This window comes from Chiloscyllium punctatum, chromosome 9, assembly GCF_047496795.1.
Source record: "Chiloscyllium punctatum isolate Juve2018m chromosome 9, sChiPun1.3, whole genome shotgun sequence".
Lineage (NCBI taxonomy): Eukaryota > Metazoa > Chordata > Chondrichthyes > Orectolobiformes > Hemiscylliidae > Chiloscyllium > Chiloscyllium punctatum.
The window spans coordinates 23,904,858-23,920,143 of NC_092747.1; the positions used below are offsets into that span (position 1 = coordinate 23,904,858).

The following is a 15,286-nucleotide window of genomic DNA, read 5'->3' on the forward strand; positions in this document are numbered from 1 at the left end:
CTTTAAACAATGGGACTAAGGGCTGCCCACAATACTTGGCATCACATTGAAATGAGTCAGGTTAACTACTGAGGAAAAAAATCTCGAGTTCAAGTCTCAGGGCAGCTACTTGGGGCTGAGATGGAGAAACATTTCTTCACATAAAGGATCATAAATTGACGGAAATCTTTGCCCCCAGATGTTTGTGGACGCTCAGCCATCGAATATATTCAGGGATGGAAATGGATAGGTTTTTGGATTCAAGTGAATAAGGATTATAGGGATCAAGTGGGAAAGTAGACCATTAGTCTAAACCAGCCAATATCTCACTGAGAGTCAGCCATGACCTTATGTAATGGCAGGTCAGAAGGATCAAAAATAAAAGGAATACATGTTGACCTTAAGTTGTCTAAAGTTCTCACAATTTGCCCAGGGCTGCAGATCAGATTCAAACTGTCACTGAACATTTCCATGAGAATGGATCAGTCAGTTTTACCACTGTTATCCATCTACTTGGAAGTCCTATTTTTACTTGCCTTCTCCCAGCCACACAAATTTGTGAATTCTAATCATTCGTTATGTTAACTTAAAGTTTAGTGACAATCAAAGAACATCAAAGGCTTCATTAATTCCCAATAGTGGAATCACCATCCGTCTTGTCCATATAAAGTAACAGCAGCAAAACATTTGTGCAAAGAACAGTTTATACGGATGTTGTTTTATTTTGATCCAAATCAAAATGGGTTCATATCTGCCTAGAAATAAAAGCTGTAAAAAGGCTCTTAACATGAAAACACTTGAATATATAACTAAACATAGAAAAAAAATCTATTTCCTAATTGTGACATTTAGCGTTTACAGTTTAAGCAACATGTTGCCGATCTTTCATTTGGTTTTAATTGTTTGAATTGACAGATGACATGACCTGTTCCCGTTGTTCTGTCGCTGGCACTGACAACTCCAAGAGCTGATTAATAATAATCGAGCTTTAACACAGCCGACTTTTAACTGGCTGCTCCATGATTCAACAAGCTACAGAACTGGTTGTGTGAAGGTTGCCAGGCATTCGGGAAAAAACATCTTCAAAATAGCAGCTACGAACTGCAAAAGTCTTTAGGAAACCAGACGAAGGTGGGGGTGGGGAAGCTTTCCAACCATGTGAGCCTATGTTGCCATTCAATGAAATCTTGGCTGAACCGAATCTTAATTTGTAACCATCTGCCTTAGCTGCAAAAAAACCCTGGGTGACAAAACTGATCCCAGCTTTCAAAATAATAATCAAGCTACCATTTACTGCTTGTTTTGCAAAATGCTTCTTACAATGGTAAATAAAATGTGAAAGGTGATTGATAGGATTACGGATAAATACAGCGAGGAGCAAAAAGGTCTTAAGGATAAGGATAAAACAAGATTATGAAAAGGTAAAACGAGATTAAACACGGATAGGTTATCCTGGCAGACACTTCTGACAAGCAGCTACAGCTCAGTGCAATATCCCAAATATTCAAACAAGGAAAGAGCAAATACAGATCTCCACACAGCAAAGAAAATTCCTTACCAGGAAAGATTAGTCTCCAAATTTACTTGTCGATTTCTCTTTTATAATGAGGTCCTACTACTGTTTGAAGACTGTCAGTTTAAGAACATCATCATTGTCATGGTTCCCCTTCCTGTGACATTGGCCCAGTTATTTGTTGTGCTACGGGCTGTGCCCAATGGCCTGGCTGAGAACAATAATACACTGCGAGTATTTTAAAATGAGTGACGCATGGAGCAATGGATCCCCATGAACTGTTGGAAGTCAAAAGATTAACATTTGTTTTTTCAATGAGGGATTACTTTATGGGGATTACTTGCACAATACAATTTGACAGACATACAATATACTGCATGATGTCTGCCTAATTTCATCACTTTTTCCTCTAAATCAGAATTGCTATACATAATTCATAGCACAAGGGAATGATCTGGTTGATTTGTATGTCAGAGCACCAGACGGCATCCTAAAGAATGTTAAGGGTTTGGAGGGATATGGGCTGGGTGCTGGCAGGTGGGACTAGATTGGGTTGGGATATCTGGTCGGTATGGACGGGTTAGACCGAAGGGTCGGTTTCCGTCCTGTACATCTCTATTAGTTGTCTGGGCATGGAACATTCAGCCCTCACTCAAATATTTTCCAATCAACTTATTTCATAGATGGCATTTCACACCACTGGAGCAGGTGGGAGCCTCCTGGCTCAGAGGTGGGGACATTGCCACTGTACTACAACAGCCCTTTCAGCCCTCACTCAGAAGGGTGACCTGCCTCAGAGCTGGCAGCCAATCCTAACAGTACCACAAACAGTAGTGGGCATGGCTGGGATGATGGGATATTTGGACTCTGGGAAGCGCTTAGTGTCCAGGACCAGGTAAGTATGCATGGGGCTTAGAGGAGGAGCAAGGGGATGACAGAGAGATGGGAATGCCCAAGGAAGCAGGTGGGTCTTCACAGAGGGGTTGATGTACCAGGGAGGGGGTTAATGTGAATCTTCTTGGGTATGAGCAGCACAATGTTAAATAGAGGTGATTGATAGAGGAGTTGCCCAATTTCTGTTCAATACCTGAGAGGTGTGACTTTATGGTCTCTCTCAACATCACTGTTACCCCTTCCACTCCGCCCTGAACTCCTCCTATCAACCTCAAATTGAGGTCAGGTGGGACAGGTAGACATGATTGCCCAATGGCAGTCCTCAAATAACTCAAAGACAGTAGGTCAATTCCCCCCAGGCCTTGCCCATTCTGCTGTGAATGTCAACAGGTTGGAGTAGGCAGAGGGACCATCACTGGGGGTAATTTTATACCACCACCTCCCACAAGGACGTTGGCAAAGGATTGTTAAATTCTGCTGTAGTAATCATTAAACTACAGATTGAAAGCCTGGGGGCCATAAACAGATTATCAAGTTACTGCAGTTGGAACTGGGTGCAACTAGTTTATTTGCTATTCAACCCAATAAATTCACAGTTTCCACTCACGATAAAGCCCAAGGCCAGCTTTTTCAATGGCTAATTTAAATTAGGATATAGAAAACTCGCAGTAGAGGGACCTTGCTGATGGTGGAAATGTTAAGTGAATGACAATCTGCTGCCCAAAGCTTTATCAAATTACTTTGAGGAGAGTCTTGTTGACTGTTCATGAAAAAAAAACTATGAATGAAGCAGAAAAGGAGAAAATGTGCAAAATACACTGTAAACAGAAAGTCCAAACACCCTGGCATTGGCGCATTTTAAACTTGTAAAAGCATAAATAAACTTCATGCAGCTCGTTGTTTAGAATTATAGAATCCCTACACAGTGTGGAAGCAGGCCATTTGGCCCATTGTGTCCACCCCAACCCTCTGAAGAGCATCCCACCTAGACCCAGACCCACCTTCCCCCCCCAACCCCTATCACTGCAACCCTGTATTTCCCTTGAATAATCCACCCAGCCCATACATCCTGCAACACTATGGGCAATTTAGCATGGCCAATCCACCTAACCATGTTTAAGACATAGTTTTATAGTTGTGTGTGTTTTTATGCATGTTCCATGTCTTAAACATGGAACATGCATAAAGACACACACAACTATAATTTGCATTTACAAGCTTATTTTTCATAGACTAACATTCATAGAGTCTTCAGTAGGGTCAGAGGATGTTTGGAAGCTGATAAGGTACATAGTGGTTGGGTGGTGGTTGGGGGGTTTGGGGGTGAGTGGTAAGAGAATCCAAGGGGACAACTGAACCTCAGAAAAGGGCAAAGGGAAACATTGGAGAATGATGGACCCAACGACTGAAGAGCTGCAAGCTGCAAGCGAGAACCAGAATCAGATGAGTCATGAGCATGGAATAGGACCAATAGATGAAATGGCTATCGAAATGCATGCAGGAGAAGTCCTGAAAAGATTTAAAACCAAGGCTCAGGTCTGGGATCCTAAAGTCAATGTACACAGGGACCGGGAGTCAGTGGAGCGCATCAGGAAGAGCAAGATAGTGTTCCAGAATTTTGAGAGGAAGTGGATTCAGGTCATAGCTTTTCCACCATTAATATTTCTGCGCTTCCTTTCTTGTTGTTACCCAGAGAGCTGGATGCCTCCCTAAAGCACATGAACATTACAAACTTATTTTGGATTTTTCCTGGAGCTCAAAAAGGATATAGATGAGGAAATGTGTAAAGGAGAGAATCTGAGAATTTGATTTGAGGTAAATGATAGGGTTTGGTGAAAGCTCAAGCAGACATTTTTACGGAGGAGGCAATATGTGTAGTTTGAAACAGCATACTGTAAAATGATACTTTGTTTCAATTAAAATAATCAGAAATGCAAACAAATATGAACATAGATTCAATTATAAACATTTTAGTATTCATAAGTACTAATGCAACAATTTTGTTTCTGTGGTATTGTTGGTAGACTTTAACATAAAAATGCGTAGGCATTGCCAGTTGTGACTTTTCACTGTTATCTGCGTCAGAAATATTTTCTTACCTATAAATCCCAACTGTGAGAATTCTAGTACCATCCAATCTTCAGAAGAAAGCTGAAGTGCAAAATTTTTCATGGTGCTGAAGTAATGATCTTTGGCAACTATGTCATCTTCAAGCTGCATGGAAGCACAAATTAACTTTAGCCAAAGCTCAAAATTCATCATGCCTTAAAAAATTTAGAGGACACTGTTAAAACAGGGACAAAGTCAGGCAAAATTGCAAGTTTTATGATAATGCATTCACAAGCACTCAGTGAATAAACCTTTGATGGTTTATTCATACATTATGAATGAGTTTCAGTTTGATGATTGAAACTTAAAATTTTATTATGGCCTGAAGGCAGAAATGACAGTGAATAAGGGAAACACAGGCAGCTTGGAGGAGACAAGAGCTTGCCGCTGAAGAAGTGATAACGAGAATAAACAGGAACATGAACGGGTTGAATGAGGACCAAACTTTCTAACAAGCCTTTCAAGATGATCAACTTTGCTGCATTAGACAGTTTGTTCCATGAATCTAAACAGAAGCTGAAAATAGATAATTTGTAATCATTTAACCTATACTTCAATAGATCAGACTTTATACACTGCTAAAGAGATGGAAATGTACCTGAACTACAGTAAAAGAACACTAACTTTAGAAAGGGATGATTTGGAGATGCCGGTGTTGGACTGGGATGTACAAAGTTAAAAATCTGGTGTTGTGTGATTTTTAACTTTAGAAAGGGAACAACCAATAGGTACAACTTGAGAAGAATGTGGTTGGCATGGTGATGCATCAGGAACTGTTAACTGCTCTCTGTTAACCTTCTCTGCAGCCGTAACATTGTATTCCTCGCTCTGTTCTATTGCCCAAATGCACTTTGTATGGTATGATCTGCCTGTACTGCACCTAGGTACATGTGACAATAACAAATCAAAACAACTCAAATCAGAATTTCAAACCAGGCCAGCCGACTGATTGGCCAGGCCACTACCACACAGACCCACCGGGTCTCTGCTGTACGACGAAGCAATTAGATCAACCTTTAATGAGAGGGCCATTTATTAATTATACACGTCATACAACACTGATATTTGGCCATTTGGCCTAACTAATCCACATTGCCATTTTGAGTTCCACTCCAGCGTCCTTCAATCCTTTCATGTTATTCGCCTCAACTACTCCTTGTGGTTGTGGGTTCCACATTTTTCTCATGCTTGGTAATATTTCTTCCGAATTCCATGGTTAATTATTTTATATTTCAATTGATAGTCTATAGCTTTGCTCTTCCCACCAGCAAAAAATATCCATTCTATATCTACTCTTGATTAAGGTTTTAAATTAGGTCAACCTTCAGCCTTCTATTTTCAAGGGAAAAGAGACACATTCTGTTCATCATTTCTTGATGAGTATGATTTCATGGTTCCAACATCACTGTCATCCATCTTTTTGCATACTCTCTCGTGCATTGATGGGCAAATTGCTCCTCTCCCTGGAGGGGGAGCAGTGAAGGGGAAATAACTGGGTGAATTGGACCTGGGTGGACACTTGCCATCTCTTGCCCCTTCACCAATTACATTCCAGATGAAGTAGTCCATCGGGGACTTCCTTGAGCCACTGACCAATTAAGTGAATCAATGGCCATTAAGGGCCTCAACATACTACATCATTGATCACCTGCCTGCCCAACAGGTCACCAAAGTGGCTGGTTTCTGAACTTGGTAACCAGGGCAAATGCCTGCTGGGTTCGGGTGGGAATCCAACTGCCCCAGTCTGGAGTCAAGAGTGGCTTCCAGAGGTCTGGCTTTGCTTTCAAACCCCACTCTCTCCACAAAGCCCACCCCCATTAAAAAAAAATCACCCTTCCTATTCCTGGATCCCTGCAGAATGGGCCTGAACCAATGGTCTTTAGGACCCAGAAGCTGTTGAACTATTTTTAAAAATTCACTCGCGGGATATAGGTGTCGCTGGCTGGTTAGTATTTATTGTCCGTTCCTAGCTGCCTTTGAATTGAGTGGCTTGCTAGACCGTTTCAGAGGGTAGCTGAGAATCAACCACATTGCTATGGGTCGGGAGTCCATGTAGGCCAGACTAGGTGAGCATAGCAGATTTCCTTCCCTGAAGGGCATTAGTGAACCAGATGGGTTGCTTTCCTCCAACAATCAGCAATGGTTTCGTGGTCATCAGTAGATACTTATTTCCAGATTTTTAAAAAGATTAATTCAAATTCCACTATCTGTCATGGTCCCCAGGACCCTACAATATTAGCTGAGTTTTTTGGATCAATAATCTCATGATAATACAACGAGGCCATTGCCTCCCCTGTTGGCCTTGGATTAGCTGGCAACTTCTAGGAAGCCTGGAAGTCACTATCAAGGCCTGTAATAAGTCAAAAAAAACTTGCTGAAAGTCACTGGTTGGCTCCTACCAAGATAATTGACAAGTGGTCAAGCAATCTTTCTTGGCAATGGGGTGGCAAATTAGTCAATATCTAATACACCTACCCTACAATTAGTGTCATAGAGTCATACATCACAGAAACAATGCTTTGGTCCAACTCAGCCATGCTGACCCAATATCCTAACCTAACCCAGTCCCATTTGCCAGCATTTCGCCCGTATTCCTCTAAATCCTACCTAGTCCCATCTAGATACCTTTTAAATGTTGTAACTGCACCAGCTTCCAACACCTCCTCTGGCAGCTCATTCCATAATTGCACCACTCCCAGTGTGAAAAGGTTGTCCTTATGTTCCTTTTAAATCTTTGCCTTCTCACGTTAAACCTATGCCCTCTAGTTTTGGACTCCCTTACCCTGAGGAAAAGACCTTGGCTATTCAATCTATCCATGCCCCTCATGATTTTATAAACTTCTATAAGGTTGCCCGACAGCCTCCAATGCTCCAGGGAAAACAGCCCCAGCCTATTCAGCCTCTTCCAGTCTCAAAAAAGGGAAAATTGTGACTATATCATTTTATAGTATGATGATCATAACTATACACAGTATTCAAAGTGTGGTCTAACCAAAGCTTAAGACAAGTTTAACAATAACTTCCGTCTTTTTCAATTCCAACCCTCCACGAATAAATCCTAATGATTGTTTTGCTTCTTTTAGAAGCTAGAGAAAATTGTCTTTGAGGGAACGGAGCAATTGTTTATCTCAGAAAATGCCAGCCTTAAATTGTAATTTGAATAATTGATGAGGCCAGGGCTGGAAATCGACTAGAAATCCTGACATCAAGTACTTAACACTTCTTGTAAATGTTTTGGAAAAAGCTATAAATCAATGACCTCTAAATTATTAAGTTATGATCACATAACTTAGTTACACTGCTATGTGCATATACTCTAATGTGTTAACCAAAATTATCGCACTGTTTAGTTCCCCAGCTTTCATAGATTAAAATATATTTTAACAGGACCAGATATTAGAAATAACATTGATTAAAAAAAACAACAGCAACTTGAAGAATCAAAACTTGCTACAAAGGAAATGGTAAAGTGAAGAGGGGGTATTGGAGCAGGTTGGCTGCAGAAAAACTCCCACCAGATCTTTCAAGGTGATGCATTCTATATTATTAAATAATTTGCTGTCTGAATTGATACACAACTTGACAATCGATTTGGAGATGCTGGTGTTGGACTGGGGTGTACAGTTAAAAATCACACAACACCAGGTTATAGTCCAAGAGGTTTAATTGGAAACACTAGCTTTCAGAGCGCTGCTCCTTCATCAGGTGGTTGTGGAGTACACAATTGTAAGACACAGAATTTATAGCAAAAGTTTACAGTGTAATGTAACTGAAATTATACATTAAAAAAAAACCTTGATTGTTAAGTCTCTCATCTGTTAGAATGACCATGTTAGTTTCATTTCTTCCTTATGTAAATCACAAAACATTTTTAAAAAGTTACTTTCTCAGGTTAACTGTAACAATTGGTGCCAGCCCAGATAAGATGTTAAGATGTTGAATCCATGCAGGAAACCATGTAAAACTCTTAACTCACTTTGTAGATTAGAATCAGTCTAAACATTATGACACAGACAACAGAACACAAGGGGCTAACACCTTTAACATCTTATCTGGGCTGCAAGGTGGCACAGGAGCCAGGTATGGGGCATTGTGCTTAGGTTGGTGGGTGGCAGGAATGGAGTTTTGGGGTGTGTGTGCGTGCGTGTGTGAGAGAGAGAGAGATCTGGTGGTGCAGGAAAGGCATCAGATACACAGCAAGGGAAGATGGGAGCATATCCAGTGGCGGTGTAAGGATAGTGTCCAGTGGGGGTGAGGAGGTGGGAAAGGGGTGATCGGGTTCCAGGGACTACTGGGTCAGGGTCTGAATGGTGTAACTGTTCTGGGAATGTGTGGTTGCAAGGGTCTGAGGCAATTATAGGGTCTGTTTGATAGTTACTTGGGAGTTAGACTGTTCTTAATTGTATAACTTTTCCTGAGCAACTATTTACCTAATTCAACAGGAACCTTCCAAATGCTTCAATTTAAATGAATACTTTCAGTGGATTCAGGGTTTGGGGAATTGCCCATCACAAGCTCCAATATCCCAGATTCAGATTCTGCTACAGTGGGGATTCCACAGGCTCCAGATGCACAACTTCTGGAATATAATCCATCTGGACAGTGCAAATTCTGGGCCATTGTTCCAGCCTAACCTTTAACAGGCCTGCCTTTATTGAGAAGGTCACTGCATTTATCACAAAGGATAAAGCAGCTATTTGGCTCCGTCAGTCCATATTAATTCCCAAATTGGGATTCCCAATTTAGATTAGATTAGATTACTTACAGTGTGGAAACAAGCCCTTCGGCCCAACAAGTCCACACTGACCCGCCGAAACACAACCCACCCAGACCCATTCCTCTACATTTACGCCTTCACCTAAAACTATGGGCAATTTAGCATGACCAATCCACCTAACCTGCACATTTTTGGATTGTGGGAGGAAACTGGAGCACCTGGAGGAAATTCACGCAGACACGGGGAGAATGTGCAAACTCCACGCAGAGAGTCGTCTGTGGCGGGAATTGAACCCAGGTCTCTGGTACTGTGAGGCAGCAGTGCTAGCCACTGTGCCACCGTGCCGCCCACATCCCTGAGCTCACAATGAGGTGATCAGGTTTCACTGGGCCATCCCATGTGGCAAAGTGCCCCCAGCTCCCAATTGCTGGTAAAATCCTAGTGATGGCAGGAAGATGACAGACGTGGTATCTCTGTCAGGGATGGAGGAAGATACAGAAGGATACATGTACAATTGTAGCCACAGAGGCTTGGTACCATTTCACACCCTCATGACTGGCTGCAGGCTGCTCAACATAATCTGGCAGCTATTGGAAACTATTCAAGTAATTTTTCAAATAACCATTTCACCGGGGGCAGACAAGTGCTTCTTGGATGTACAAAAATAACATGGGCTGCTGTCATTCACCAATCTAACCACTCCAAACCTCCAGTCTATTGCATGAGGTTACCCACTGGTATTAGAACTTACCGCATAATAAATGTCACACTGAGAAATGCAAATACATTTATAGTCCTTGTTACAATTTGACCGCAAGCCCAACAGATTTTTCTCATGCTCAGTTGCAAAGGCAGCTTGTAGTGGTAACCCACAGGTCTGTTCATCTGAAGTTTGACTTTGTGGCATTTATGATATGAGCTGAAAATGTGTTGCTGGAAAAGCGCAGCAGGTCAGGCAGCATCCAAGGAACAGGAGAATCGACGTTTCCTGAAGAAGGGCTGATGCCCGAAACGTCGATTCTCCTGCTCCTTGGATGCTGCCTGACCTGCTGCGCTTTTCCAGCAACACATTTTCAGCTCTGATCTCCAGCACCTGCAGTCCTCACTTTCTCCTCGGCATTTATGATATGGAAAATATTCTGTCCCGGAACAACATCCTTCCCTCTTTAGTGGCAATTTTTCTGCAGGTGCCTGAACCACAGCCCATGAGCTCCTGTCCTAAATACCTCTTGCTCTTCATCCCTCTGCCCTCCTTCAAAATACTGCCCAGAACCTACAACCTTGATTAACACTTTCAACATCTACCCCAATATTTCTTTATCTATTTTATGGTCAATGAATCCTGCTCCCACCCTGGAATTGGTCAGAATTAGGTAACCTGGAAGCTGAGGTAATCCTTGAGAACTCTCACACGCTCCAACTTCATTTCAATGAGCAACGTCTTCCAAAGGCAGGCAAAGGTAACTCTCTGCGATCATGGCCCATAACTCTGTTCAGCAACCTTCTGACTGAGACTGAACAGAGAGACAATGCAGCCTGTTCCTTCCCAAAGGCCAAGGCAGAGCAGGGAATAGCCACCTGAAAAGGAGGTTCTGATACTTGGATTGGACTGGGGACAGGGATGCTGACACTTGTTGCTACAGTTACAATTGTCTGTTGATCGGAGGGGTGATGATGCAAAGTAGGCATTCATTTATGAATGTGCATGTATTTCCAATGAAGCATCATCTGTGCTACCAATGTGCCCTCAGAAGTTGATCTTATTTGTTTCCCTTCCCTGTTACGTACAGTGAACAGCCATTTTTGGCAGCCAGCAACTGACCTGCTGCAAGCTTGAATATAAAGACGGCATTGGCAATGCCAATCATGGAAAGTCCGGCAGATCCTTCTGCTGCTAGTGAGTACATGATAGTGTGTGAGTGCCGCACCACAAAGGCTTGGAGGGTACATGGTTAAACAAACAGGGAAAAATTGCTTGAGAGCTCTCTGAGAGAAACTCTCCAATGAATCTCACTGAAATTGACACTTAGCTGATATGTGGTAAAACTCAGCCCTGAATTTAACATATTCCACTTCTACATTATTTATAGCAAAGATAAAATGTGCCATAATAATGGTATAACATAGCTTTGCTGTAAAAGAGCATGGCATCTAACAACACAAACAGTGCCACAGGCCATCTGAACGATTAGTGGTGCTTCTGACATTCAGCCAAAAATAACAAATACTTGACAATATTATCTGATCAAACAATTAAACTCAAGTAGTCAGTACTTGCATTCAGTTCAGAATACTGGTCTGTTGCATTAAAAAGGGACATAGTGCTGCATTAACATAATCACATATTGGGCAAAAGATGTAAAATGTAGATGACAAAAACAATAAATGACCCAAATCACTGTGAGGACACTCGGCCTTTGCATACACACGTGCAAATTTACCTAAAGATCCTCAGACAATACCTTCCAATCTCCCACAACTTCCATCTAGGAGGATGAGTGTAGCAGATACTTGGGAACATCACCACCTGCAGGTTTCCTCCACTTACCATTCTGACTTGGAAATATATCACCATTCCTTCAGTATCACTGGCTCCAAATCCTGGAATTCCCTCCTTAAGGGCATTGTCAGACCTACTACAGTGCAGGGACTGCTACAGTTCAAGAACACAGTTCACACCACCTTCTCAAGGGCAACTAGGGACAGGCAATAAAAGCTGGCCCAGCCAGTGACACCCATGTACCACGAGAGAATTTAAAAAATCATCTGGCAACATAAAGATAAATACCTTTATCATGTCTGTGTTATTATATATATTTCAGACTTGCAGTAAGAACAAATGCAGAATCGAAGAACTGAACTGGTCAATGCAAGGAGGTTAACCAGTTTAAAAGACAATTGATTTGTGATATGGGCATTGCTGGCCAAACCAGTATTTAGTGCCCATCTTTAATTGCCCAGAGGGTATTTTAGAGTCAAAAATGTTGCTATGGATCTGGAGTCATATATAGGCTAGATTTATTTCCCTAAAGGAAGATAGCGACAGAGATAGACTTTTACAACAATCCTGCTTTATTCCTGATGAAGGGCTTTTGCCCGAAACGTCAATTGCGAAGCTCCTTGGATGCTGCCTGAACTGCTGTGCTCTTCCAGCACACTAATCCAGAATCTGGTTTCCAGCATCTGCAGTCATTGTTTTTACAACAATCACCAGTCTTACATGGCCACCATTAGCCTAGCTTTTAATTTCAAATTTTTATTGAACTCAAGTTTTGTCATTTGCCATATTGCTATTTGAACCAGTGCCCCAGGATATTAGACTGGCTCTAACAATACGCCACCAGCACTCCCAGCTGGAGTTGCTATGCCTCAGCTTCCAGAAGCCACACAATCAATAATAGGTATTCCAAATATTCCTTCCAAGTCAAGCAGTGATTTACTTGTATTTTTCAATTTAGTATTTTGGATTCATTGTTCACATTGGGAAGATCAAATTGGCTGATTGCTTTGCAGAACACCTTCATCCTAGAATTGACTGCTAGCATGATCCCAACCTTCCTGTCACTTGTCATTCTAATTCTCCACCTAACTCCCATGGTGACTTCTCTGTCCACGGCCTGTGATAATTAGATTAGATTAGTTACAGTGTGGAAACAGGCCCTTCGGCCCAACAAGTCCACACCGACCCGCCGAAGCGCACCCACCCATACCCCTTCCCCTACATTTACCCCTACAGGCAATTTAGCGTGGCCAAATCACCTGACCTGCACATTTTTGGACTGTGGGAGGAAACTGGAGCACCCGGAGGAAACCCACGCAGACACGGGGAGAATGTGCAAACTCCACACAGTTAGTTGCCTGAGGCGGGAATTGAACCCGGGTCTCTGGCGCTGTGAGGCAGCAGTGCTAACCACTGTGCCACCGTGCCGCCCACATAATGTTCCAGTCAAACCCAACTCAAGCTCAAGGGACAGCACCTCATCTTTCAATTGGGAACTCCAACCATGTGGTTTCCATGTTGAGTTCAACAAGTCATTACCTTTGCCTGCATCTTGTTTTGTTTTTTTTTGGTGGTTTGGCTCGTTACAATCTTGAACCCCAAATTTTCTCCCGATCCTGTTTTACTACCAATAATGTTTTAAAAATGAACCAAATTTGAAATCCCAGGTATCACTCAGAGAATATGGCTTCAAACAATAAACATTAAAAATCAGTACACAAAGTCAGGAAATGTAACCAATCTACAATGATCTCACATGAATAGTTAACATAAGGCAAATATGAATGAAAATAGCATATTGCAGGCAAATGCACCATACTGCTTGGCAAACAGCAGAATGCAGTCAAGACAGATCTCATCGATTTCTCAGCAACCCAAATTTCAGGGAGCTCACGAGATACAAACTCTCACAAACAAACAATCTATCTGCCTTGTGGGCGATTTTTACTTTTCTGTTTTGAAGATTTATTTAGCCTCTGAATTCCCACAGAAGCTGCTCCAAACTTGACGACCTGATGGTTCAACTTCACTTTTCTTTTCGGCCTGTGTCTTTTCCCCAGCGTGGGGGATTTCAAGACTAGGGGGCATCTTTTTAAGGCAAGAGAAAGATTTTAAAAAGACAAGACTGGCAACTATTTCTACATAGAGAGTGGCTCATGTGTGGATTGAACTTCCATAGGAAGTGGTGGATGCGGGTCTGGTAACAATGCTAAAAAGACTTTTGGGTAAGTACATGAATAAGAAATGTTTGGAGGGACATAGACCAAATGCAGGTAGGTGGGACTAGTTTAGTTTGGGATTGTGGTTGGTATGGACGAGTTGGTCCGAAGAGTCTGTTTCCGTGCTGTATGACTATGACTCTGCTCTTAGATTGCGTTCTGCTGGTTTCCCTAGGCTACACTCTGGCCTCCACTCACAGACACACTTCTAGCTCTTTGCTAGACAACCACCAGCTTCACTGAGCTAACACCATCCTGGGTTTCTTCAAAGTCTACTCTCAGTTGCATCAAGCTTTAAGTGGCCCTTTCTTGCGCCCTAAGTCTGCAGCCTTATGACCTTTCATAATCTTTTCAGCCTTACTACCTCCCCAGAGCTTCTTTAAGCTCTAACTGCCCAGAGCCAGGAACAACATTATCTTTTGCTGTTTGGAGTCTCCCCCCCTGCTCCATTCCCACTGGTCCATCCCTGTCATGAGACTCCCTCATGGTGCTGTCCAGGGTTTTTCCATTACCACTCTCATGCCACACTGCCACCCAAATGCCCCCTTTTCCAAACAGCCAAGTTCTTCAGTTGGAGAGAGGAAACCAGATCAAATCATGTTTAGCCTGTCACATGGCTGCACCGTGCACATTTGTTAAAACCCCTTGTGCCTGCCAAGGTATACTAAGCCTCTGACAGAATAAAGTTAAAAACAAAGTACTGAATGCTGGAGATCTGAAATAAATTACGGGTGGCACGGTGGCTCAGTGATTAGCACTGCTGCCTCATAGCGCCAGGGACCTGGGTTTGATTCCAGCCTTGGCAACTGTCTGTGTGGAGTTTGCACATTCTCCCCATGTCTGCATGGATTTCCTCCAGGTGCTCTGGTTTCCTCCCACAGTCCAAAGATGTGCAGGTCAGATGAACTGGCCATGCTAAATTGCCCCTAGTGTTAGGTGCATTAACCAGGGATAAATATAGTGATGGGGAATGGGTCTGAGTGGTTTCTATGGTGTGGACTTGTTGGGCCGAATGGCCTGTTTCCATACTATTGGGAATCTAATCTAAAAATGCTGGAGAACCTCAGCAGGTCTGGCAACATCCGTGAAGAGAGAATAAAAAAAATCATATTTTGAGATATAAAATGACCCTTCTTTTGAACTTCAGGAATTTTCCAGTACTTTGTTTTTATTTCAGAATGAGTTTCCAAATAGGTTTTTCTAATTTCTTTACTCATTTGCATCCAGCCACTCACACCTTCTTTGGATAAAGGTTTTGTTTGTTCAGCCATCACCATAAAATATTTTGTCAATTAATCCCGGTGATACCTCAGACCTTCCATTTTGATCTTCCCCTCTTCCTCCTCGCTCCCCCA

At 42.3% G+C, this 15,286-nt stretch overlaps 1 protein-coding gene across 1 annotated transcript in view; it reads right to left on the bottom strand.

The window, feature by feature from the left end:
* Nucleotides 1-15,286, bottom strand: part of mgat4a (alpha-1,3-mannosyl-glycoprotein 4-beta-N-acetylglucosaminyltransferase A) — a 269,718-nt gene that overhangs the window by 59,901 nt on the left and 194,531 nt on the right. The window contains exon 8 of the mRNA XM_072577031.1: nt 4,486-4,600. Coding sequence (XP_072433132.1) covers nt 4,486-4,600 — 115 coding nt within the window. The remainder of the gene's footprint in view (nt 1-4,485; nt 4,601-15,286) is intronic.